Genomic DNA, 26,729 nt, shown 5'->3' on the forward strand with positions numbered 1-26,729 from the left:
TTCAGATAAGTAACAATCTGTTCTCTATACAATATCTGTTTCTCTATTACTAGAGTGCCATTAGATTTCTTTATTTATTATTTTCATAAGATTCTAGCATTATACAATAGTTGTTAATAGTAGCAGGTCATGTGGTTCTTTTCTTCGTAACTATTCCGTAGAGACGCCACATTCCTTATCAGTAGTCCGTTCTTATCAGCAACTCACACCCTTCGGGGCCCCCCTTTTCGTGTTTAGGAATTTCTTGAGAGGGAAAAATAGGTATCTCTTGACCATCGATGAGTAGAGATTGTGATTTTGTAACTAAGATCCCCAACTTTTTTTTTTTTTTTTTTTTTTTTTTCAGGTCTCAAACTTAGAATTATGAGCAAATAAAAATACAGTGTGACGCAATTTGTTAAACTTGTACTATAATAAATTACAACGGTTAAATTAATAAAATAATTTTATATTTAACTAATATTTAAGAAAAATAAACTGTATAATTTATTTTTGCTGAAATGCTCTCACACTGTGTATGGATTTATGATTTTGTCAATTACTGTTATTATGAAATATACATTAAATTTTTGGGAACGGTAATATTTAATGTTACTTTAGTTAAAATATTATGTATATCTTTGTGATGATATATGTCTATTCTAGTTAGGTCTCAAGATAAGGGCATACACATTACCATGTAGGAATTCATTCATTTATTTATTTATCTTTTAACTTAGCTAAAGTTTGCTTCTTAAAGAGACGAATTTTTGCAGATGAACTCCTTAACTACACTCATGGCACAATCGTATTTTTAGGGTATTTTCTACTTCTTTTCCTTTTCTTTCTATAGGCCCCCTTTTTTTCCCCTCTATTATTTTTGGGCCATTTATTTTAAATTTTATTTTGTCCCATCTTTTCTTTCTGGCCTTTTGAAGTCGTACAAAATGTACGAAGTTCCTTTTTACTCTCATCAAATACGAAATTGCTCCTCTTTCTATATACCTTTCCTTCGCACCTATGCTTGATTTTTCGCCCATCGGTGCAGAAAGACTTAGCGGGTGCAAAACAAGACATCTGTCTACTTTGTCTGTGTATCTGTCTAGCCTCGTCCCTTAGAATCAATACATCTCACTTCGAATCTCAACATAAGAAACTTTTAACAATGAAATCACAATTCCATTTATCTCATTAACACATTTCAATTGTAATACTTTTATAATGTTTTTCAAATTTTAGAAAAATTTATCTTGGCCCGCCAAACTTGTTTTTTCGATTTTTCATCCGCGGCCAAAAAAAGTTTGCCCCTTGGTTCCTCCTATTCTAACCTCCTTGGTTTGCCCATCCGTACCTGGCTTGTTGATTTTGCACTGGATAAATTTGCAGGTTTTTCTCAGTAGAATCTTACAATTTGCCATGATTCTCAAAAATCTGAAATCCCAGGATAAATAGCTATAGCTTGCGCTGCAGTTTAAAGACTTATTGAAGATCTGGATTTGTAAATTTTCAATTTTCAGCTACGTGCTGAGATGACTGTGTATAACCCCAGCCAAACTAGATGGCACCACCTCTCGGGAGGTAGTGTTCGGTCGCCTCTTTGCCTTTGCCCATCGTGAAAATGTTCTATGAACAAGGAATTCCTGATAATGTTTATTTTTATGCTTGCTGTTGGCTATTGTATATCTTTTAAAGTTTTTTTTCTTTAAATATATATATTAATTTCTAAACAGTGTATACATACTCATGTGTAAACTTCCTGAAATCAATGGTAGACTTGCATTACATGATAATTGACAATAATATGTACCTGAATAAGAAATTATATATCTGTAAAACAAAGTCAAAATTTTATTGAAGTTATCATGGAAATAAATTCATGCATGTGTCACACACCGTACAAGTCTTCAGCATAATGTACTGAGAGTTTATAAAGCGAAACATCCAAATACTTCTGTCAGATTTTTGTTAAAGAGCACATTTTATATTCATGCTGAGCATGCACATTATTGTAAGTTGTGTTGCAAGTTACATGATATCAAGGCTCTCAGTTATCAACATAATGCTTAATTTTCTAGTTCTAGAAGATATGTTTTGAAAAAAGTAATATTTTAAAAGAGGCCATGCATACACATACAAACGAAAAACATCAGTGCGAGAGTTTTAACAAATCATTTACACAAAAGAGCGATTTAATGATGAATAAGCTCATTCACACAAGAGAAAAACTTTATGTGTGTGAAGTATGTAAAAAGTTATTCAGTCACAAGTATAGATTGAACTATCATATGTTTATTCACACAAGAGAGAAACTTCATGTGTGTGAAGTATGTAAGAAGTCCTTTAGTTATAGGTCTAATTTAAATGTGCATATGCTTATTCACACAAAAGAGAAACCTCATGTATGTGAAGTATGTAAAAAGTCATTTAGTCGAAAAAATAGTTTAAACGATCACAAGCTTATTCACACAGGTGAGAAACCCTGTGTGTGTGAAGTATGTAAAAAGTCATTTAGTCAAAAGCGTCATTTAAGCAAACATATGCTTATCCACACAGGAGAGAAACCTCATGTATGTGAAGTATGTAAGAAGTCATTTAGTCAAAGAGGTAGTTTAAACTATCATATGCTTATTCACATAGGAGAAAAACTTTATGTGTGTGAAGTATGTAAGAAGGCATTTAGTTATAAATGTAATTTAAACGCACATATGCATATTCACACAGAAGAGAAACCTCATGTGTGTGAAATATGTAAGAAATCATTTCATCGAATGAATAGTTTGAATGATCATATACGTGTTCACACAAAAGAGAAACCTTATGTCTGTGAGGTATGCAACAAGTCATTTAGTCACAAGCGTAGTTTGAGCTCCCATATGCTTTTCCATACAGAAGAAAAACCTCATATATGTGAAGTATGTAAGAAGTCATTTAGTCACAAGCGTAGTTTGAACTCACATATGCTTTTTCACACAGGTGAGGAACCTCATGTGTGTGAATTATGTAAGAAATCATTTGGTCACAAACGTAGTTTGAATTCTCATATGCTTTTTCATACAGGAGAGAAACCTCGTGTGTGCGAAGTATGTAATAAATCATTTAGTCATAAGTCTAATTTAAATGTGCATATGCTTATTCACACAAAAGAGAAACCTCATGTATGTGAAGTTTGTAAGAAGTCATTTAGTCACAAGGGTAGTTTGAATTCCCATATGCTTCTTCACACAGGAGAGAAACCTCATGTGTGTGAAGTTTGTATGAAACCATTTAGTCAGAAAACTAGTTTGAACTCCCATATGCTTCTTCACACAGGAGAGAAACCTTTTGTGTGTGAAATATGTAAGAAATCATTTAATCGCAAGTGTAGTTTGAACTCCCATATGCATTTTCACACAGGAGAGAAACCTTATGTTTGTCAAATATGTAAGAAGTCATTTAGTCAGAAGCGTAGTTTGAACTCCCATATGTTTTTTCACACAGGAGAGAAACCTTATGTTTGTGAAGTATGTAAGAAGTCATTTAGTCAGAAGCGTAGTTTGAACTCCCATATGCTTCTTCACACAGGAGACAAACCTCCCATGTGATATATATATATGAAGTCATTTAGTCAAAAAAAAAAAAAAAAAATAGTTTTAATTCCCATATGTATTGTTACACAGGAGACCCTTATGTGTGTGAAGTATATCAAAAGATATTTAATCTTAACTTTAATTTAAGTATGCATATGGTAATGAAAAGTAAGAGAAACCTTTTGTGTGAAAAATGTAAAAAGTCATTTATGTCACAAAGTAGTTCGAGCTACCTTATGCTTATTCACACAAACCTATGCTTGTAACAAGCCATTTATATAAAAGGGTTATTTAAATAAGCCTATATCTTATCAGACAGCAGCAAAGCCTGTGTGTGGGGCATGTAAAAAGTCATCTATATGAAAGGATGTCTTAAGCATGCACATGCACGTAAGAGAAAGATCTCATAAGTTATGATTCTATCAAGTTTTTTGGGGGAAAAAAAAAAACTTGATGAAGCATGCTAATCTACACAGAAGATATATTTCTTATTTTTGAGCATGTGCAATTATAAAGAACTTTTACTCACCACTGCAGTGAGAATTTGTGTAAGTACAAAATAAACCTCATTATGTGAAGTAAAGGCTGGTTTAATGGCATAATTCTTAGGATTTTGAGAGGTGCCCAGTGGCAGAATTCAGGATTTCCAGACATTTTGGGCAGTGACATAAAGTGTATTGCTGATCTTGTGTGAGGTATGAACATTTTTAATTTGTTAAAATAAGTAATAAACTATTTATTTGTTTTCAATGGAGGGGAAAAAATGGGCATTTTCGTATTATTGCAGCAACCTCAGTAGAAGTCGCCATGCACATGTAAATATTGAATTTTCAACATTGCCTTTTTTGTATGTTTTTTTTTTTTTTTTTTTTTTTTTGCTGTATTGCAAGTTCCTGCAGTTTTAAAGAAAGATTATGATTCTTTTCTGGTTTAAATATGGATTTAAGTTTTATGCTTGTGGTATTTTTTGGTAAAAATATATTTATGGGTTCCCCTTGGCAATTTTTGGCTCAAATCCAAAGTAGCAAATCAAGGTATTACACAAAACTCTGTATCCATGTGCACATCGACCTATTTTCATTTTTAAAGGAATCAGAGACTTGCACAAACTAGGCATCATGCATTCCCTTGACTTTATTCATCTACACATTTATCTATATTCACTTAAAAAGCCAAAAGAGTAGCCAACAAAAACTATATAATCTCAATAAACTACATTTTAAATCAAACAATGAAATAACACAAAAAAGGAAAATCTTCTTAGCACTACACAAAAGAAATATCGACTTACCTTATTTACAAATTTCCATGTTGTTACTCAAATAAAATTCCTTAACAGCATCCAAAAACTTCCTAAAATTATCTGAACTAGAATCTGTGTACTGACGTCTCTAAATAAATTCACAAAATTAAAAGTAAAAAATATCCTCCGTATTCCTAAAATTATCTGAACTAGAATCTGTATACTGATGTCTCTACATAAATTCACAAAATTAAGAGTAAAAAATATCCTCCGTAGTGCCGGTATCCTCTGACGTTCGAGCATACACATTTCCTTCCTACATACAGGACACTTATAATAAATACTACCTTCATTTACACACCAGTCAATTAATGGTTTTTTTCCTTTCGTTCGAAATCGTACAGAAACTTTAAATTAATCTTACTACATTCAGACATTTCACCGTATAAACCACAAAATAACAATGTACTTCTTCCAAATCTTTTCCCATCATTAAAATTGACCGTAATCACACACCCAATTACGTCATAATAAGATTTCCATAACATTCAACTACTCAGGTTACCATAAATGAAACAACTTGGCGATGAATGAAAAAACAACTTGGTGATAATCAAAAGGGCACCCTCTAACTGATTTTTCTATAACAAAAGAAAAAGGTGAAATTTCTGCTGCAAAATTACATAAAGTAATTATATTTCAAAAAGTGATTGGTACAAAGTTTCCACCTCAAACAAAAACTTGTTTGTGACTAGATTTACTCATTGTTTTTCGGGATAAATATATAGCTGAAACATAAGCTATGTATGTATGTAATATGTAACTTTTTACAATAATTTTTTTTTTTTTTTTTTTTTTCTCAGGTTAAGTGAAGAATCGCCCACTTATTTGGTTGGCGCTTTTCACAAAAGTAAGAAGAATTGGATTTTTGTCAATTTCCTTTTGACTTTTTAAGTGAAAATAGGTTGATGTGTACATGTATAAAGTCAAGGGAGTGCACAATGCCATTTTTATGCAATTCTAGGATATTTTTCTCAAGTGAAAATAGGTTGATGTGTACATGGATACCAAGTATGTGCAATTTTTAAAAATGCACCAAGCAGTGGATGATTCTGCACTTTCCCCTTTTTTTCTTTCGTAAAATTTGCCAAACTCTGCCAAGATTGTTGTGATATTATGTTAAGTATCAAAATTTTATTTATGCAAGATTTAGTCTCCAGTCATTTTAAAGAAATACTAATTTAAAGGAATGACTGTTTATCCATCAAGTTCTGTAATCAAACAGAAGTTTTAATGTAGTGTAAGCCTTCGCTGATTGAAAATGTTTAGATAGTTTTCTTAATCGCAGTCAGACTTTACATTTCCTCCACCCCTCTCCAAATTTCAGTCCTTTATACCATGCCAGTTTCAACTTGCAACTCAAACTCAGTTTCCAGTCCTTGAAGGAAATTATTTTTTAAAGAAATAAAACTTGAAGAATTTTCTCTGGGTGGATCCTATATATAGATCCCATAGAAATACCTATAGAATAATCCTATAGAAAATACCCATATTTAGCGCTTCGTCACAATTTTTATGGTTTTAATTCAAAGAATGCCATGTTCCGAAATGTGGCCTAACAGACTTTTGTAAAATAGGACTGCTAGAAATAGCTAGCTAACTAAGCAAAAACTAAGATTATTTTCAAATTCTGTTTCATGGAACTCATTGAAGTAATAAGCCATATTTTACTCTGCTTCTTTTATTTAATAAATCTTAATTTTTTTAAATTATAACCACCAATGTTTTCTTGCAAATTATTTATTGTTGAGAAGGAAATAGATGAAAGTATTGAAGTTATCAATGTATTTAATTAATGATTATAAAATATTCTTAATATAAGTGTTTTAGGTTAAAAGCAAGAAGATAATTAAAATTCTAATTAACATGTATGTAAAAAATAGATTATGGAATGAATTTTGAAAGTGCCATTGATGATGAGGATATCGTGTCTATGACAAAGTGCAATTATATAGCTCCGAAGCTGTCAAAGACAGCTTTTGCAACCTCAGCAGCTCTATCAGTATAAAATAGGTCCACTGGGTCTTCAATGCCGATATTAAACAGCCTGGCCTGGATTGCTGGGCAGCTAAAGATGTGATGGCGAGACAGTGGGATGTCATCTGGACAATGAGGACAAATGTTGGTGTAACTATGCTGTCCGTTTTCAGAAATCCTCAGCCATTTTAAATGATTTGTCCTAAGTCTGGTTATGATAATCGATATGGCTCTGTCACAGTTCAATTCCGGGATGGAGTTTCCCTTAACTTGACCGATTAGTCTTTGGCTGGCAACTGCATTGGCATCAACGAGGGTCAGGCAGTTGGATGGCTGAGGAGAATCACGACATGCCTTTGCAAGCTCATCGACTTTCTCATTACCAAAAATATTTACATGAGCCGGTATCCATTGTAAGATGCAGGATCTTTGGGCAGCAATGATTTTGTTTGTGAGCTCATTGATCTGATGACTGAGTTGACATTTGCCGTTCTGGATCGCTTGCAATCTCCCTAAAGAAGACCAGCATTCCAAGGGTGCCATTAAGTTAATGAAATACAATTGGTAAATAAATAGCCTAATATTTGAATTTTTTTCATATTTCTATGTGTTTTTTTAATATTTAGTATATCAGGCTTACATATTTTAACGTTTAGTCCAAAAATTTTGAAATTCATGCACAAGTGTATTATTGTTCATACAAACTAAAAATCTAAAAGAAGTAAGTGGCATAAGATTAATTCATTATGCTGTGCAATTTTATATATCTAAATTAAGGTATATTGTAAAAATTAACTGAAATGCCAAAATACTTGTCTTTACTGAATAAGATAAGTAGACGCAAGTAAATACATAATCTGTCATTTGTCATAAGTATTGAGAAGATTCTCTTCACTATTTTGTGTAAATACTGGATTCTATTTTGCACTAAGCTTATGTGAAAAAATAATCTTCCTCTCACTTAGAATAATGCATATAAGAGAGTATTTATACATGCAAAACAGCTTAAGATGTTTTGCATGTATAAATACTTTTGCGCAATGGTGCGCAATTGTGGGATGTTTTTTTAAGTGAAAATAGGTCGGTGTGTACATGGATACCATGGATACCATGGATACCGAGTATGTGCAAATTTTGGTACTTTTCCGTTTGGCCGGCGCAGGCGATAAAGTCGCCAATAATGGTATAACTGAGACTAAACGGAATATCCTCACTGGTAATCTTTTACGCCTCATTTTCAAAACAAGTCGCAACCATTTCTTATCAGATTGATTGTTTCTTTCAATATTGGCATACATTTACATAGAATGTTTACAAGATAGTTCAGTTTTATGCCCTAGGGCTATTCGCGTAATTAAGTCAGTTAGGATGCAATTACACCGCTCACCCGAAGGCGAAAATATAGAAAAGGCAAAATCAAGGGTTAAATTCATCAATTCTGATGAGAATGCACTAGCGAAGTAAAGCATTGCGGTTTTACATAATTTCTGAGTAAGCTAGTCGTACGAATTGAATAACTCGTGCATTTAAACTTGTATTCCAAATTAAGATTTAACTTGAAATTAATGTAGATAATTACTGAGATAATTAGATTTTTGTATCATAGTTTACGTGAGATAAGATCACTTGGAGGTCACGTGATACGAACCGGCAATCAGGATGTTGAACCATGAAAGCATAGTAATTTCTTAAATTCATGTCTTTTTACATATTTATTGTCTTTATTTATTGGCTTTTTACAAAATTTTAAACGACATTAAAATATTTATGCCTTTAAAATTTCTTAGAACTAACATTAAAATTCTTAGAACTAACATTTGTTAACATTTTTTATGTGTATACTGTATGTTGTCGCCAATAAAGTCTGCTTGGCGAGATTTGCACCGGCGAAACGGAAAAGTACCCAATTTTTAAAAGTGCTTCGAGCAGTGGGTGATTCTGCACTTTTCCCTAAATTTTTGTCATCTACGGTTCAAGAATCTTTTTTGTCAGAAAATGAAAATCATTGGTGGTATTATTAACTATGTATCATTGCATACTACCTACTATTCATGTCGATCAGAATTGTGGCACAAAATGTAGATGTGTTTTCATGTAGGTTAGAATTGCAATGTGTGGGGGGGGCAGGGGAGTCTTACTTTTAAATTTTCTTTTTTAATGTAATTGAAAGATTAAATACTCAAATAAGTATCTGAACATCAGATCAAATCTAATTACAGTCAGAAGTCGTTAATTCGGACACCCGTAATCCGGAATGATCTATAATCCGGACCTCAAAGCTACAAACTTTCTGCGAATGCGTTGCGTTGAGGCATGCGCAAAGGCGTTTACTAGTGCGCGTAAGACCTTTACGGCTGCGAATATGCGTGTGCGCATGTGCATAATACGTTTACGCATGCACGTTTAATGTATAACGGATGGTATAAGCTAAGCTAAAATTATCCAATTCAGTTAATTTTGCAGATTGCGTTGTTCCTTAATCTTCGAATTGGATCCGGCTTATTATTTTTTGCAGACTGTTAGAGCAATTTTATAAAAGTAAGCTCGACTTTTCGATTATGTCAAATAGAATTTCTGATATATATTTACTAATATGTAAAGAGCCTACAAAGCGAAAGTATGTTTCGAAATCCGAAATCTGTTTATCAATTTCACGCTGCTCTGCGGCGGGGGGGGGGGGGGGCACCGCGGCGCGCAATGAATTGGAAGTTGATCTGTCAGCACTATCCTTATCATCAGGGTAGATGTTTTCATTTTATTTGGCTTATAATTCTTTTCTAAATGTAGTATTTCATCTCGATGTACTCCGTCTTTTTACTCATCTTATAATTCGCTTCCGATAGTGAAGAAAGTGACACAGAGGTTATTGAAGACGAAAAAATTTCAATTGACAAATTAGTCGGTATTCTCGACACAGCAATTATAGGACTTGAACAGCGGAACTTTGGGCACAACTTGGATATACCCCCCCCCCCCCCGAAAAAAAAAAATTACTGGCACTCCCTACGGACTTTTTAGGATTGCTGATTCTTATTTTGGTGTTGCCAATCTAGGTTTTTGCAGCTTTTAGGTTTTTGCTGTTGCCAAATTTAGTATTTTCTTGTATTTTGTACCATTTTTTGAGTTTTTTTTTTAAAGTTTTGTGGCAACAATTTTTGGATTTCATATATGTTTTACCGCCATTTTATTCATTCACCATTTCTTTGTGAAGTGATCAAGCGGATTTCTGACTTGCTGTATTTTGCTGCAAATCTGGTTGTATTTTCCAATTATATTTTTTTCTATTAATTATTTTTATCTTTTAGCTTTCAATATGCCTACTGTATATAGTGTTGTTGAAAAGTTTCAGGGAATTTTGAGTCGGAAAATTGATAGTTGTGCTTCATTTTCGTCGGGTAGGCCGACAGTTGGAAGGCCAGGTATTGTTAATTGCTTATTTTTGCATCATTTGGCTCAGGATATGCAGATGTTAATTGATTTTTTGATGAAGGTTGGTTTGTTGAAGGCTGCAGTGTGTAAGAAATGTGGGTCTGGTATGAAACAGAAGTTGAAGAAGTCATATTAGGATGGATTTGTGTATGTTTATCGCAAAATGGTAGGTGGTAATCAGTGCAACACTGAAATGTCGATAAGGCATAATTCTTGGTTTTCGAAGTCTAAGCTTAAGTTATTTGAGGTTTTGTTGATTACGTATGAGATTTTGAGAGGCACTAAGACAGGTAGGATTGCAGAGGAGTATGGTTTCTCTAGTACTACTTTAGCAGATTGGAGGCAATTCATTAACAAGACCATTTTGAATTATATTGAGGAGAATTCTGAGAAGGTAAGTGGTGATGGTGTTGTTGTGGAAACAGATGAGTCGAAGTTTGGCAAAAGGAAGTACAATAGGGGTCATAGTGTTGAAGGTCAGTGGGTTTTTGGTGGTGTTGAAAGGGGATCAGGTAAGGTTTTTTTAGTTGCTGTGCATGATAGGTCTCGGGAGACGTTGTTGTCGGTAATTAAGGAAGGTGTTAAGCCAGGTACGTCTGTTTATTCTGATTGTTGGAAAAGTTATGATTGTTTGACGGATGAGGGTTTTGAGCATTTAAAGGTAAATCATTCTTTAACATCTGTAGACCCCGATTCCGGGTGTCATACAAATACAATTCAAAGTATGTGGAGGCATGTTAAAGCTTCTTTGCCTACGTACAATCGCAAGGCAGATTATAAATTTTACCTTGCGATGTACATGTTTCGTAAATCATGTTTAGCGGCTAATGTTGATTGTTTCAATAAATTTATTGAAATTGCTGCTGGGGTAAATTGGGAGGAATTCAAAATTTCTGTATAAATAATTCTTTTTATTAGATTGCCGACACGTATTTTCAATTGTATTTGTTAAAATTTTTATGTAAATTGTATATAATATGTTATTCAGTGTCATTTATTTGTATTTTTTATGTATTCATTGTATTTTTTAGGTGGTTTTTTTTTTTTTTTTTTTTTTTTTTGTATTTAATGATTCCGTATTTTTTATGTATTAATTATTTGTATTTAGCGAGAAAAAAAAAGGCGCCAAAAACAGGTATTTTGCTTGGCGAGAAAAAAAAGTCGCCAAATTTCCGATTTGGGGGGGTATATCAAAATAGTTCCGAACTTTGTAACTAAGCAAGAAATTATGTCTGTTTAAGAGAATTAAAGGGAAAGTATTATCACATGAAACGAAGCAACTTAAACAACTTACATTGAAAGAATGTTTAATAAAGTAAACAAATAAATATTAAGCTTTTCCTTTTTGTAAATTTTGATACCCTTTAGATCATAATTGTTCTTTATTTCATAAATTACGGTTTCATATTTTTTATTTTGTAATTTCTGCATGCCATCTTACCAGATTTAAACTGATGATCTATAATCCGGAAAAATCGATAATCCGGAATCGCCGAAGTCCCGACGAGTCCGGATTAACGACTTTTGACTGTATTGAATTAGCACTCTAAAAGTGAATTAGTTTACATAGTTTTCTTTGACTTTTGAAAAGAAAATTTTCAATAAAACCAAGTAGGTTTCGAGTAACTGAAAATTTATCTCAATGTTTATACAATACTTCTGAATTTTAGAAATTTTTTTATCTTTTTGCATTACTTATAAATATTATTTCATGATTTCACTTTATTTTCCAACTATGAATCAAATGGGGATTCTTAGATAAATATTATCTTAGGAGGTGGATAAAATATGATTTGTAGTAGTTGAAAGAAGTGATTATATACATTTTTTAAAGTATTGCACAATGTTAAAGCTATATAATATATTTCTTCGGCTTTCTTAGCGACCCTTCGTGGTGTAAATCAATATGAAAAACGCATTTCTGATTTAAACTGAAAACAGTTAAATGTTAATAGGTACACTTCTCAAAAATAAAAAATTTAAATTTAAAAAAATGGGACAGTTCGATATCTCTCGTTCTACTGGGCCGATTGACAAAATTCAAATTGCGTTCTTCATGTCTCGAAAGCGCGACGTAGGATATGTATTAGATTTATATATATAACACTATTCTAATGTAGGTATTTTGACACAAAATCGGACTTTTTCTGAAATAACATACCAATTTTTTTACATATTTCGATTCTACGACTCAAATTATGCCAGAGTGCCAAGTTTTTTAAAAATCTTACGAGTAGTTTTTAAAAGATTAGCTCATCATTGTTAATTGAATTTGGCATATATTTATTAATATCTCTTTTTTTATTAAACGTTTTGGATTTTTCCTTTCACATTTCGAAATTTAGGTTCATTCCAAAACAAATTCATTCATTTTTTTGTGTTTTGTTTTTAAAATTTCTATTTTTAAATAATTTTTATAAATTTTTCGAAAAAATTTTTAAATTATAACCTATAAAATTTTTACCATCATCTTAAAGTAGGTGTAGTTCTAAGCATACCTGCAAAAAAGTAGAGTTTTTAATTCAAAATTTTCTAAGATATACAAGAATTTACATATTTTCGCATTTTGAAATTTGGCATCTTTTTTTTTTTTTTTTTTTTTGAGCGATAATAACGCCAAATGTGGTTTATGGATTTTTGTTACAGTGAATTGCCACAGCTATTTTTAACCTTAAATTTCAAATAAATTTTTAAAAATTATTAATTAGATGAATTTTTTCCCCTCAGTGATGCGTAATAAATATTTATTAATACTATATGAAAAGCTATTTTTTTTAATTACAGATGATATTATTCAAATATTTATTTAACTTTTTTTTAAATTTCTTTTTTCCTTTTTTTAAAAATGTTTTGTAAGAGTAAATTTTTACCTTCGCCATGTAATCGTCTGCTACTTCATTTAAATTGAATTGTCTAAAACTGAGAAAGTTCGTTTGATGTTTATTTTCACAATGTTTTTAAGCATACAGGACGTTGACAGTTTGGGTCATGTCCCAGCTTTAAATATATATGTATATGTATATATATATATATATATAATAAATTCCATAGTCAAGAATACACTTAAAATTCTAACTGTATGTTCTTTTCATTTTTAATGGCGACGTTCTCTCATTTGAAAGTACGTGGAATTAAATTCACAGCCCCGTAGTCAAGTTGTTTTTCCCGCCTTTTCTACACGTACAGTTATAGAATGTTCTGGAAATATTTAAAGCGAACTGGATTGGCTGACGTCATTTCTTGGAAGCTCCGCTTTTCCAGAGGCTATAAAAGGACTCGCAAAAGGAATATCGGGGCTTTTTCTTAAATGTCACGATGCAGTAAACTACATACAAAAAGTTATTAGTAATTCTTTTTATTTACTCCGGATATCTGATTTTTGCAACTGCATTTTATACTGAATAATAATAAATGGATCCTTGTTTTTTAAACTTATCGTCTGATTATTTAAGCTACGACTAAAGCTGATACATCACATATATATATATATAAATTTTTACATTAATCCTTTTAGAAAGAATGTTTTAAATAGTAATTTTGTCTCGTGTAGTAGATTATATAAAAAAATGTTCTTTAATATAGAAATTATTAGGCTTAAAAACTCTAAATAAATATGATTTAGATTGTTTGCGCCCGATATAAAAATCGTGTCACTCCGTGGTACAGGATAAGCGCTGCTGGAGTGGTTTATTTCTTTCTCATTTAACGAAAATCTTTTAATTCAAATAATTATCCTTTGGACTTTGCTTTAAACTTGCATTTGATGCAACTGATATTTTAAAAAAATTGATAGGAATAGAAAATTTATGGAAATGTAACAATCGAAAAATCTTAATTTTCTCGTATCAGCACTGAAAACAAATGTAGAATAAATGAAGGAAATTGGGAGGGGGGAAGCAAAAATTTAAAGATGACTCTACTTCAAAGAAGTTTGTTCAAAGAGAAAACACTTGGACGTGCATACCAGCAAATGGCAGCAACTGAGTTAGTACTAACAGAAAAGCAAAAACCATATCATTGCAGATTAAATTGAAGAGCGACTGGTTTGCGACAATATGGTTGTATAAATTTAAATTACATCATAGAACATCGTATCGTATCATAAACGGAACATCCCCTAATTTCTCAGTCGAATTATTTGAAGATTCAGGAATTTATCCAGTGACGTTATAAAGTATTATTACGTCACTGGATAATTCCCGCCCTTGCCTTCTTAGCTTGCATTCGTGGTGTAGTTGTCTGCATGCTCGGTACGTATTCTAGAGGTCCGTGTTTCGATTCCCAGCAAGGGCATTGCTCATTTTTCATTTCCTCTACTTCCCCCCCCAAAAAAAATACCTACTAAAAGAACTAAAAGGTGGTGAATGACGATTCTTCACCACCAGTATTTGGCGACTGGGTACCCTAATCCCCAATCGCCCTTTAAGGGGGGAGTATATAAGGTATTTCTTCCGCCTTCGTTGTGTAGTGGTCTGCACGCTCGGCGCGTATTCGAGAGGTCGTAGTTCGATTCCCTTCGAGGGCATTGCTCATTTTTCAAGTCTCCTGCTTCCAAAAATCCTAATATCTCTAAAACGTATATGGATATCATCTAAAGACGCTTTCCCTATTGATAAAACTAGTCTTTCCTTTCATCTCATGCCTTCACATTGCTTAGCCACTAAAGACTGATAAAGGTTCTGACCAAATACTGATGAAATGGACTGAATTGGATTATTAAATTACGGGAAAACAGGACTATCTGCCTAAAAGGAAGGATGCCTTCGTGAAGAACTTTCTAAGGGAAACCAGCTGGCATACACGTTATAATGAGAAAAAGCCCATGCAACCAGCCCGTTCGCTGGGACTCGAACCCCGGAGCGATCTACCAGTGTTCAGTAGCTTTGCCGTTCGGGCGTTTGTGGGCCTTTAAACTTTATTTAAAATGAATGTCAGAAATACGAAGGTGTTTCTAAAGGTTGGATGCTTTTTAATATACTTGCAGAATGCCTGAAGAAAAAGAGCAAGCCATTAAGAAGAAAAAAAAAATAAATTTTTGCATATAATTTAGTATTTTTTTTATTTAAAACTTTTTAATCTTATGATATTTGATTCTTGCTATTTCAAAAATAAAATATTTAACTAAAATATGAGTAACATTTTAAGAAACTTAATGTAGAATGATAAAATTGTGTATAGCAATGAGCACAATGTTAAAGCTATATAATATATTTCTTCCGCCTTCTTAGCGACCCTTCGTCGTGTAGTGGTCAGCACACTCAACGCGTAATTAAGAGGTCCGCGATTCGATTTCCGGCGAAGGCGTTGCTAAGTTTTCATCTCCTCTGCTTCTAAAAAATACCTAATGGCTCTACCTCTAAAAAGCTATTTAAAGCAATATATGGAAGTCATCCTAAGTTAAAATGTCGGTTATACATCTTTCTCATTTATATATCTTTTCTAAACGGAATATTGAAAGGCGTGTTAACTGTGCTTTACTGTATTTTCTCTTTTAATGTATTCAGTTTTCAGATGCATCGTAGTCTGGGACACAAAGTGTTCTTCCGAAAAAAACGCAATTCAATAAATAAAATAAAATCCTGGAAAATTTATATTAATAAATATATTTAAAATGATCAGTTCGAATGAATAAATAGAAAATTTTAAAACAATTATCTGAAAAGACAATGCGATACAAACAATTAAAATAAAAGTATAAAAATTTAAAAATTACCTAAAATAATAACTATGACTAAAATTATAATATGAAGAAAACTATTTGGAGAGGGGAATGCACCTTTTATTTAAACTACGCAGTTCGAACGAGTAAATCGAAATTTTTAAAACAGTTATTCGAAAAAAAACATGCAACTTAAACAATTAAAATGAAATTCGAAAAAGAAAAAATTACTTAAAATAATAAGATTTATAATTAAAAATATAATATAAAGAATATTATTTGGAAAAAAGGAAGGATTGTGACCTTTTTTCCTCTTACGGGAAAGGAAACTATGTTACCATATATTAAGAAGGTCGCCAAGTGAACTATTCTTGGCGCAAACTGAAAAAAGTGCCAACATAAATTTGTGAATTTCTCCGTAAATTTCGCTTAAAATTTTACCAAATTTCATATTTAGACGTAATTTGAGTCGTAGAATTGAAATATGTAAAAACATTGGTATGTTATTTCAAAAAAGTCCGATTTTGTGTCAAAATACCTATGTTAGAATAGCTATATATAAATCTAATATATATCCTAAGTCGCGCTTTCGAAACATGAAGAACACAATTTGAATATTGTCAATCGGCCCAGTAGAACGGAAGATATAAAACTGTACCTCTTCCTTTTTTTTTTTTTTTTTTTTTTTTTTTTTAAAGCAGTGTGCATTTTGATATAAGGAAAGTTTATCGTAAAACTGAGAATATTTTAATGGTTTATTTTTTAAATGAAACTTTTGTAATTTTCCCTTGGAAAAATTCAATTAAACAGTTTTATGTAAGGATAATTAAAGGAATCCTCAGCAATAACATTATGTGTTGATATTAATGAAAGCTACATATTTGTGCATATTAGTAATATTTTCTCTTGAAATGAGGCTTAGAATAAACACTCTCAAAATGTGAGATTTATATAGCTGTAATACCTTGAAAAGTCAATTTTTTATGTATGCAAATTTCATGAAAAAGTACATCATTTGAGAGTATATATAAAAGCAAAAGCTATGTAGATATAAATTATACAGTTTTACTGTGTGGGAAGAAATACAGCATCAAATTATCAAAGCATCCCCAAACAACAGTTTCATCAGAAAACAAGTACACTGCAGAGCATGTTTTAAAGTATCTCAATATTTTTAAGTACACACCGATTCTAGCTGAAACTATGTTGTTTATTTATAAGCTAAATATCTTTCACGTGCTTTGCCATTTTGTATACATTTTTAAAGATTTTATAAAAGGGGATATTTTTGGCATACTGCTGACGTGAATCAGAGCTGTCAAACTGTAGCAGTCCTGTGTTGCCACGTTGAAAGTGCCAAATAATGATCATCATTCGTCATTGTAGATGTTGGTCGACCTTCTTCTGGTCTTCTCGATATAGATTCAGTGCCCTGAAGACTGTGGAAGTTACATTGAGCTCTGCAGCCATCTGCGTTTGTGACTGGCTTACCTCCAATCTGCGGACAATTCTACATCTCATTCCATCATACTATTTTCCTGGCTGATCATTTTACCTGATGCATTATAAAAATTTACCCAATGCAATTTACCTTGCAAGAAACACGGCGAATGTAGTAAAGGAGTATGAGCACACAAATTGCTGAAACTCCCTCATGTGCTTATATATCCTGCAGTCAGCTCCGGAGACACAAGTGGATTCTTAGGTATTCGATTCTGAATATTTGCATAATTATTGGTATATTTGGTTCAGTACTTTAAAAAAAAATAGCCGCAATTTATATATTCTCTTAATTTTGCACACAAATGTAAATATGTATATATATATGTATATGTAAGATAAAAAAATGAAAGCAAACTTCTAAATTTAATTGTCTATAACCTCTTTTAGTTTTATTTAATTTGTGGATTTCCATTCTCTGTCTTAGAAATAGCGTCATAAGTCTAAATTGCGTCATTCAAATTAATCATGCGATCTTACGTAATGCTTAATGCAGATGCCTCTTGACCAATCACCAAATTGTAAACCAAAACTAAAAACTGAAAATTTCTCCCTTCTTACTATGAACTGATGCATCACTTTTGCGTGTGTATCCCTCTTTGCCAGAATACAAAAAGGCACCATATGATATTAAGAAATTTAACATTAGATTAAAACTAGTCCTTACTAGCGTGAAACAGTTTTTCTAGAGCGTGGAAAGTTCAACTAATTTTCTGTGTTCTCATCAAGCAATCTATTAATTAGAAATACACTAGTGTGCAAAGGAACAAATTTATTTTTCAACACATAACCGTGAAATTGTTAAAAAGGGCTTTTTATAATTGGTACAATTAAAAGCCAACTCAATAGAAAGATAATGCGTATGGAAATATCTGCACCATGAATCAGAGGGTACATCATTGCACACAAAACACAGGTAATCAGCGCATGCAGTGCAAAGCAATTTATAGCTTTCCCGCGAATTGTCACGAATACGTAGCAGCAAGAAACGCACTCATTTTCAGGCCGGCATATTGGCGTGCCAGAAAGTTTTCTGCTTCAACCCCGGCTGTTAGACATTTGTGCCAATGTCTTGGAACGTTTAAAAACTATAACTTTTGCCACAAGATGGCATTGCATGTCCATAGGATTTGAGGTACATGTAGATTTGACATTCTACTCAGAATGAGAGAAACATGAGTCGTTCAGGAGAGAAATGTGACTTACTATTGCATAATGTAAACAAACAGGACTCGTCCCTCTAACTCACCACGTGATATAAACATTCACGTTTCTGATATCCCTCCGAATCCTTTTTTTCTGTACTTTTAGACCCCGTTCAGACGAGGGCATAAGTGGTTAAAGCCGAGCTCCGTTGCCAAGGCAACCAGTCTCTGCTACGACACAGAATCTGGTTTAGGGGTCGTGGCAGAGGGTTCAAAGTTTTTAACTTTACGCCAAGGATCAAGGAAGTGCAATTTACGGAGTTCATAGGCAATTACGCCTTTACCTCCACATCTTCAAAGGAAATTACATCATCAAAAAGAGGGGATTGTCTAATAGGGAAAAAATTTTGAGAAGCCGAATGACTTGGAATAAGTGCCTTCACACTGAGTCAAAAAACTCAAAAGGTCTTAATTTTGCGCCGAAAAAGAGCCAGAATAATTTAGATAGGGGCAGCCACAATAAAATTTAGACTAGAAAAATAAAATGTGAAGTTTCCTTGAACCTTGATTATCGTGTTTTGCATACGTCAGATGCGAAGAATACGCAGGGGAATTTGCGATGCGCGTTCTTGAGGGGCGGGAGGGAGGGGGGGAACCTGTTTACAGGTCGAAAAAGAAGTTCTGCCAGTGATCAGCTGAGAGGGAGAAGTTTCTTTTTTTGACCGCTATTCAATGCGGTATTTAAAGGCCTAAAATGACGCTGTTAAACGCCTGAGAAAGTTCCTTTTTAAAGGAAGAAAAAAGCTGTATTTAAAAATCTTTTTCAGTTTAAGTAATACAAAAGTTAGAGAAAATTTTAAATCAGTCCTTTTAGACTGTGATGTTTCTTATTAAAGAAACGTTAAAGGGGGTTCCTCGAGTTAAATGCTGTGTGCATTAAAGAACTTTAGAGGGGGGTTAAGGAACGAGAGGTAGTTATTCACATGGCTGTCAGTCTGCTCATATCTAGCCCGTATAAATGGGAGAGCTGAATATTCCTGGTTAAGAACCGTTCTGGGTCTTTTCCGGAAGGAAGCAACAGCAGGATCGTATACGGGTAGCATATGAAGCACCGGATTAGCAACATGTTGAATATTTTTGAAAAATTTTTCCGAAACTCGCTGTATATAGGGATTAATGGGCATAATTTTGAGGTCATTATGAATCTCTTCGTTCCGTACAAACCACGGAGCTTTTAAAATTTGGCGAAGCATTTTGGATTGAAAAATTTGGACATGTTTTCTGTTTGTCAGTGCAGATGGGCCCCAGACGGGACATGCATACGTAAGAACAGGCCTAATCATTGATTTGTAGAGCAGGATTTTGTTATCCATTGACAGGTCGCTATTAATAGCTAAAAGGGGGCGTAGGGCGGTTTTGACAGCTGTTGCACCCGCTATGATTTTGCGAATGTGAGGCTGCCAAGTTAATTTTGAATCTAGTAAAACACCTAGATATTTGTAAGAAGAGACCCAGGGAATGGGTTCACCGAAGAGCATTAAATTAGGTAAACTTGGGATATTTCTTCGGATGAACATAGTGGCAGCACATTTTGCGACAGATTTTATACAGACCGAGCCAGAGTTCTAAGGTCGAAAGGTAACTCTGCAATTGGGAGATTACCTGGAGGGTGTTGGAATGTTGTGAAATGATGGCTGTATCGTCTGCGTATAACGCAAGATCGATATTTGGGGCCTTAGGAATATCATTTACATAAAGGTTAAAGATTGAAGGTCCAAGGAGGCTACCTTGAGCTACACCAGCATAGATTGGGCGGGGAGAGGAGAATTCGTGGTTAATTCGCACGCGGAAACTGCGTCCGGTCAAGAACGAGTTAATAATTTTAATGAGCCGAAAAACCAAGCCGCATGAACTTGTAAATAATCCCGTCATGCCAAGTCCTGTCAAAGGCTTTGGCAACGTCTAAATAGACAAAACCAGTTTTCTCTCGTTTACGAAAGCCTTCAGGAATGAATTCCACTACACGGAGTAACTGGTGTACTGTGGAGTGTTTAGGTCGGAAGCCGAATTGTTCTGGGATTAGTAAATTTTGATCCCGACAGAATTCATTCAGGCGATTAAGTAAGACAAATTCATAGATCTTTAAGAGAAAGGATAACAGACTTTTGGGTCTGTAATTGACGGGTAAGTTTAAATTTTGTCCCGGTTTTGGAATGGGGGCGACTGCTGCAATTTTCCAACAGTCGGTAACTTTACGCCGAGTTTGGGATAAGCGTCGACCAGTCAGAGCGAAGCTAAAACGAAGCGGCTTTCTTTAGATGATTTCGCTGTCACATCGAAGGCGACGTTTTTTTTTAATATGGAACACATCGTATCCGAATGAGTTGTAATCGTATCCGAACGAAACAGTGAGTTGTAATCGTATCCGAACGAAGCAATGAATTGTAATCGTATCCGAACGAAATAAAGAGTTGATCTCGCAAGAAATCTACGATGATGACATGCATTTTTTAATGAGTTTTTCAATTTATATTGAAAAATATGGATGAAACTCGTAAAGCGAAAGTTAAGCTCAGTATTATGCACGCTGTGTATGATCCTGTAGATGAATGATCCCATCTAATATTTTTCATTTTATTGTGAAAATTCTTTAAAAAATGCATGATTGCGAAAATTTTATTTTTTCTGTGTAAATTATTATTATTACTTTCTTTCTGTCTATAATTTTTTAAAAAAATTATTACTATAATTATTTTCCTGTTTAATTATTTTTGTATTTAAGAATAATTGTTTTGAAAAAGCTGGAAATATTATATTGCTATTTGCTTCAAATGCTGATTTTCTTTCCAAAAAAACTTCATGAATTAATTTTACTAAAACATCAAATCAATATCAAGAATCTGCTGTTTTTTTTTAACAGTAAAAATATTACTTTAAAGAAAAAAGGAAAAATTATTTTCACTTATTTAAAAATAGTCACAATAGTCAATTCAATGGTGTAAGCTTTGTATAAGTAATAAAAGATTAATCTTTTGATAAAATGCACTTATGAATTCCAAGAAGTAAAAAATGTAGTAAAATATCCTTAAAACAGTCAACAGTCTAGACAGTTTTATCTCCTGTTGAAGTTCTGTTCTGTTTTTTAATTACGTTCTCCATGAAAGGAATTTACTTTAAATGAAACTGAATAGCACACATAATTCGTAACATGGACTATAATTTAATGAATAGTATTTATTATTATTATCCACTCTTTATTACTATCATTTGAATGGAATTTTGATCATTAAATTCACGCTATTTCTCTGGTAAAAATTCCTGGATAAGGTATGAATGTTTATAATTTTGATGTATTTGAAGACTTGGGTACCTAATATTTGTCAATGTGAAATTACTTTTGAGATTTGGTCGTAAATAGAAATGACAGCATATGTTGAAATTAAATTCAGGGATGCGGCTTACACATGCAAATTATTAGAAATAGGTGTATACAAACAGCTGGCAACACAGCAAAGTGCATTTAATGATTGAGCATAAAATACATTGTTGGGTGAACGCTTCCTAGTATTGTACTAGTTGTGGTTGCTGGTTATTGTGACCAGTTATGGGATACTAGTACTAGTGATAATTGATACTGGTAGTGCTGTAAGGATCTTAAGTTTTACTAACGTTTATTTTATTTTAAATCTTTACTATCACTTCTTATTTTCTACTTCCGGCCAGAATTAAAAGCTTTAACTTATTTATGCAAATTTGTCTTGCGAACGCCAAGTACTTAAGTTGTGGATTTTTGCCAAGCAAGAGAGAGGAAGGAGCTATTAGAAGCAGGCCGCTTGCCATAGTAGTTTTACTCGGTTGCTGGTTGCCTTCAAGGCCAAAGGTTTAATCCTCTTGATAATTTTAAACGTATCGTAGTGTTAGCAGTTCTCTGTACTACATACGGCTTTTTGCTAATATACGACCAATCTTGGAGTAGGCACTTGTTTGATTAATCCAAAGTTAAGTTTAGTTAGAGTTTAGTTAATATTTTTATATTCTTACGTTCAGACCACAAGTGGTTGGTCTCTGTATTCCGAAGTCCGGAAATCATTGTAAAGAGAGAAAAATAAAGGGTTTCGTATACCCTTCCTGTGTGTATTGTCTACTTCCCAAATTTATTGAACATAGCTTTAGTACGCTCCCTGTTCCGAGTCAGGACATTTAATGTTCCCAAAGCAAGTAAGGAGGAACACAGAACCTGATAGTGCAGCAAACTACTATAGTGATCGACAGGGACAGTGAATAAGGAGTGCTAAGCACACATGTTTCACTGTCATAGAAACATGTTCCTTTTGATTGAAAATTAAAATAATAATAATAATAATAATGTATGGTAATTACTGTTTTTAGTTTAACTGCTTTCACATCTGCAAAATGGGAAAATATTATATACAGGCTATCTGTTAGTTATCCTCAAGTTTTTTTTTAATTAGGCATATTTAGAATATCGTATTTCTCCTAAGAGAAATTATATATAAAAATTGAGGAAGGTTTTATATATATAAATATGCATGTGCATGTTTATAGTATAGAGAGTACTACAGTACAATGCAGAAATATTCCATACTGCTTTTCACAGAAATATATGTGCCAACCAAGTATTGGTCTTTTAAAAAAATATCTCTCGACCATTTCGTTCTTTTTCGTTTTTTACCTTTTTCCGTTGCCTTTTGGCTAATGAGAAGAGCAGATAAAAGATCATTCTGTTGAGCCAGTAAAACTTTGTGGTGAGTTGAAAAGGCCATGACACAACGAAAAAAACAACAGAGCGAACGCGGGAAATCAATCGAGCGGGAGAACAGCGCGGGAAAGTTGTAGACATTCCACGCATGCGCAAATTTAGCTTTTCTCATTGGCCACGGCTTACACATCGTTCTCGCAGGTGTGAACGGGTCTCCCGTATTTTATGCCCTCATGACTATGCCTCTATACGCTTTACGCCCACGTCTGAAAGCACCTTTAAGGGTCTTTTAGGGTTACTTTGTGGAGTTCTGTTACTCGTTCTGTTGCTTTCGGATATATTTCGCATTCTTCCCTTTTTATTTTGGACAGCCTTGATTTCAGTTTATTATAGTGAGGAAAGCGTTACTTATCAGAGGAAAGATATACTTGCATAGTAAATGAGCCAATTAATGACATAAAGGAGTGATGATTTATTTTCTAAAGTAATTTTCTCTAGTGATTCTGATCCAAAAACTATTTTTAAAGTAACCAGTTTTTTTAAAATATTTCAAAAAAAAAAAAAAAAAGAAAGAAAGAAAAAAAAGGAAGAAGACTGTTAATGCTAATTTTAACATTTACATTAGATTGTCTAATAATCTAAAATGGTATCAAAAATTATAACGTTACGTCTTAAGCCTTTTTTTTTTTTTTTTTTTTTAATTTAGGCTTAAAGACCCTGTCCTGTGGGAGCATTCCTTTCCATTCTCCTCCGTCCCGAGGGAACATCTTGAATGAAGGCATGCTGTCTTGAAATGGTTGAAAATACGAAAGGAAGGAACATACATTTCCAGGCATTCTCCTGCAAGGTAAAGTGAGACTGTACAAGAGGATCAGTCAGGGAAAACAACGGTGACTGATGATCAATAGGAGTTCATATCATCCAATAGGAGATCAATAGGATAACGGTGACTGGAGGCGAAAAGAGATTGAAACCATACAGCGGGCAATATTAATATTGCTCAGCAGTGGCACACGACAATCAGCCCCAATAGCACGCCGACGTCGTTGTGACATTGCAAACGTGTCACGCTATGGTGCTTTCAATGTCGCAGTAACATTGTAGGAATGGCTTAATGTCCCCTTTTTGCGACGTTGATGTGAAGTCACATTGGGACATAGTTTTGAAGTCTTACTATGACATTGATGCGTAGTCACGCTGTGACGTTGTTGTGAAGTTACAGTGTGATATTATTGTGAAGTCACACTGCGACATTCATGTAATGACTTATTGTGACTTTAATATAACGTGTTAGATTGACATGAATGCAACATAATAAAGTGCCATGGATGTGATGTCAGTAAAGATGTAAATGGATGTCATGCAACACTGGATTACTTTCTAAATGATTACGTGATGAACTCCTATTATAGAGAACAGGTAACTACAACAATGTTTTAATGATCCAGTAAGGAATTATCTTTTTCGGGATACTAAAATACTTCCGTAATATTCGAAATTAAAAAATTTTTGAAAATAATTAGTATAATCATTTGAAATTTTCTCATCGTACTGAGGTTGTATCTCACCCTATTAAGGTTATATAACTGTAATCCATTTATGTTTAATACATATCTGCATAAATCATAGTGTACAGAAAATGCACAGCGTACTATATATGATGCAAAAATGCAAAAGTGATCATATGGTCATTTTCTAACCGTAATACATTGCAAATACTTTTGAGTATTAGCTGTCCGGAAGCTCCAAATTTTGCTTTCATATCTTAGAATTTAATATTTAAAGACACTTCAGATTTTTCCAAAATTCCTAAATTGTATTAACCCTTAGCGCTCCGCACGTTTTTGTACCACTGCCTACCAGCAACTCCGGCACATTTTTTTCAGGGGAACGCAGCATCCAGAATATCTGCTTAAATCTCTTTCTTGTAAATATTTTACCAAAGAAAGGGATGTGACTATTCTCCTTAACTGACCAATAATCCTGCATATTCGCCAGGAGTATCTTACCCATATTGATAATAACTCCAATAAAAGCCCCAAACTCATTCTCTTCCACTGCACGCCACGTTTTCCAAATATAATTACTAGTATTTCTTTATTCTTTAGAACATTTTCTGCGCAATTGTTGGTTTCTTTTATAATTTCATTTACTAGTTCGTTTGTGAAAAATAATTTAAAATATTGTGTCCGCTATACAATATTTGTAGGAATTTGCGGTCCAATGACCTTTGGCGATACACTAAAATGTATTCTATCCGGAATATCTACATCGCGCCATTCATCTAAGTCTTCCGGCGACTCTTCGCTTTCACTTTCAATAACTACCATTCGTCGTCTCTTTGGTAGTATAATTTCGGAACCACTACTTGAAGTGTCAGAATTATAATCAACATTGTCTTCCACAATATCTTCTAACAATGAAAAATCGAACACATCTTCTCTATCACTCAGCTCTATTCTCATCACAATAATTATTTTTCTCCAGTTGCTAACCATAAAATGGGTCAAATAATGTTTCAATCGTAACAGTAGCAAGACTGAGCACGTGTTAACTACAGATAACAATTGCCATTGCCGACGATTCCGTAACATCTTAAGCCTAATCATGTTAAAAACATTGGGCTTCGCAGCAGAGCCTACGGAGTTACGGAACAAAATGACGGACGGCTCCGTAGCGGAGCCAACGGAGTGCTAAGGGTTAAAATCTGAATTCTTATTATAGCTGCTTAAAGACTGAACCATATTTCTTAGTTTAACATTTTTTCCGCCTCCTCTTTCAAAATAGAAATATATATATAAAAAAAAAGGAAAAAAAAACTCTTTGGCTTGTAATATTTATACCTTTATTTTTTATAATAATAACTATATTTCTTAATTTGATACCTTTTCCCCCTTCTTTCTAAACAGAAATATTAAAAAAAATTCTATTTGACTTGGAATATTTTTTAATTCTTTACCTTTTAACATTGTTTTCTATTTTTCATTTCTCTCTTACTTAATTGCTTTCCTTCCAGAAAAAGAGCTAAACTATTTTGATAATTAGATGAAAGAAAAACCGTTTTAGTACCATATTTATAGGACATTTACCTATTTTAATATTTTGTTATGTAAAGAAATGTTTCGTTTTTAATTAAAAGCTATTGTAAATAAACACAATCATAGCTTCCAAATGAGTTAACTACAATCTTAGTTTTCAAATTAGCGATTTGTTGCTTATCTGTAGTACTGAACGAATAATTATGGAAACACAAATCGGAGATCGAAAACGTGGTTCTGAAAACTGAAGTACAGAAAATATATATTTATATTTATTTGTATATTAGTTATGCAAAACGGGCATTCTCCTTCACCATTATTTCTCCATTGACAAATTACAAATTTATGAGATTTTTAAGCCTTAAATTTAAAATAACTCTCTTATACTGCACAGCTTCAATATATTTAAATAA

At 33.2% G+C, this 26,729-nt stretch overlaps 1 protein-coding gene across 3 annotated transcripts; it reads left to right on the forward strand.

The window, feature by feature from the left end:
* The first annotated feature begins 1,069 nt into the window (after window positions 1–1,069).
* LOC118179765 (uncharacterized) lies at window positions 1,070–24,622 on the forward strand. 3 transcript variants are annotated; one of them, XM_035349075.2, is made up of 3 exons: window positions 1,070–4,240; window positions 5,652–5,698; window positions 23,985–24,622. In XM_035349075.2, exon 1 carries the CDS (start codon window positions 2,100–2,102, stop codon window positions 3,558–3,560), a length of 1,461 nt encoding a protein of 486 aa, XP_035204966.2. In that variant the 5' UTR covers window positions 1,070–2,099; the 3' UTR covers window positions 3,561–4,240; window positions 5,652–5,698; window positions 23,985–24,622. The 3 variants fall into 3 exon arrangements, with proteins under 3 accessions (XP_035204966.2, XP_035204850.2, XP_085680111.1); XM_035348959.2 differs by lacking the exon at window positions 5,652–5,698; XM_085823985.1 differs by lacking the exons at window positions 5,652–5,698; window positions 23,985–24,622 and adding an exon at window positions 17,300–17,597.
* The last annotated feature ends 2,107 nt before the right edge of the window (window positions 24,623–26,729 follow it).

This window comes from Stegodyphus dumicola, chromosome 9 (assembly GCF_044657685.1).
Source record: "Stegodyphus dumicola isolate Sdum_Otavi_A_Nest chromosome 9, ASM4465768v1".
Taxonomy (NCBI): Eukaryota; Metazoa; Arthropoda; class Arachnida; order Araneae; family Eresidae; genus Stegodyphus; species Stegodyphus dumicola.

What these genes read in the sequence shown, in the direction of transcription:
- LOC118179765 (XM_035349075.2), top strand. Translation starts at nt 2,100, where the DNA reads ATGCATACACATACAAACGAAAAACATCAGTGCGAGAGTTTTAACAAA.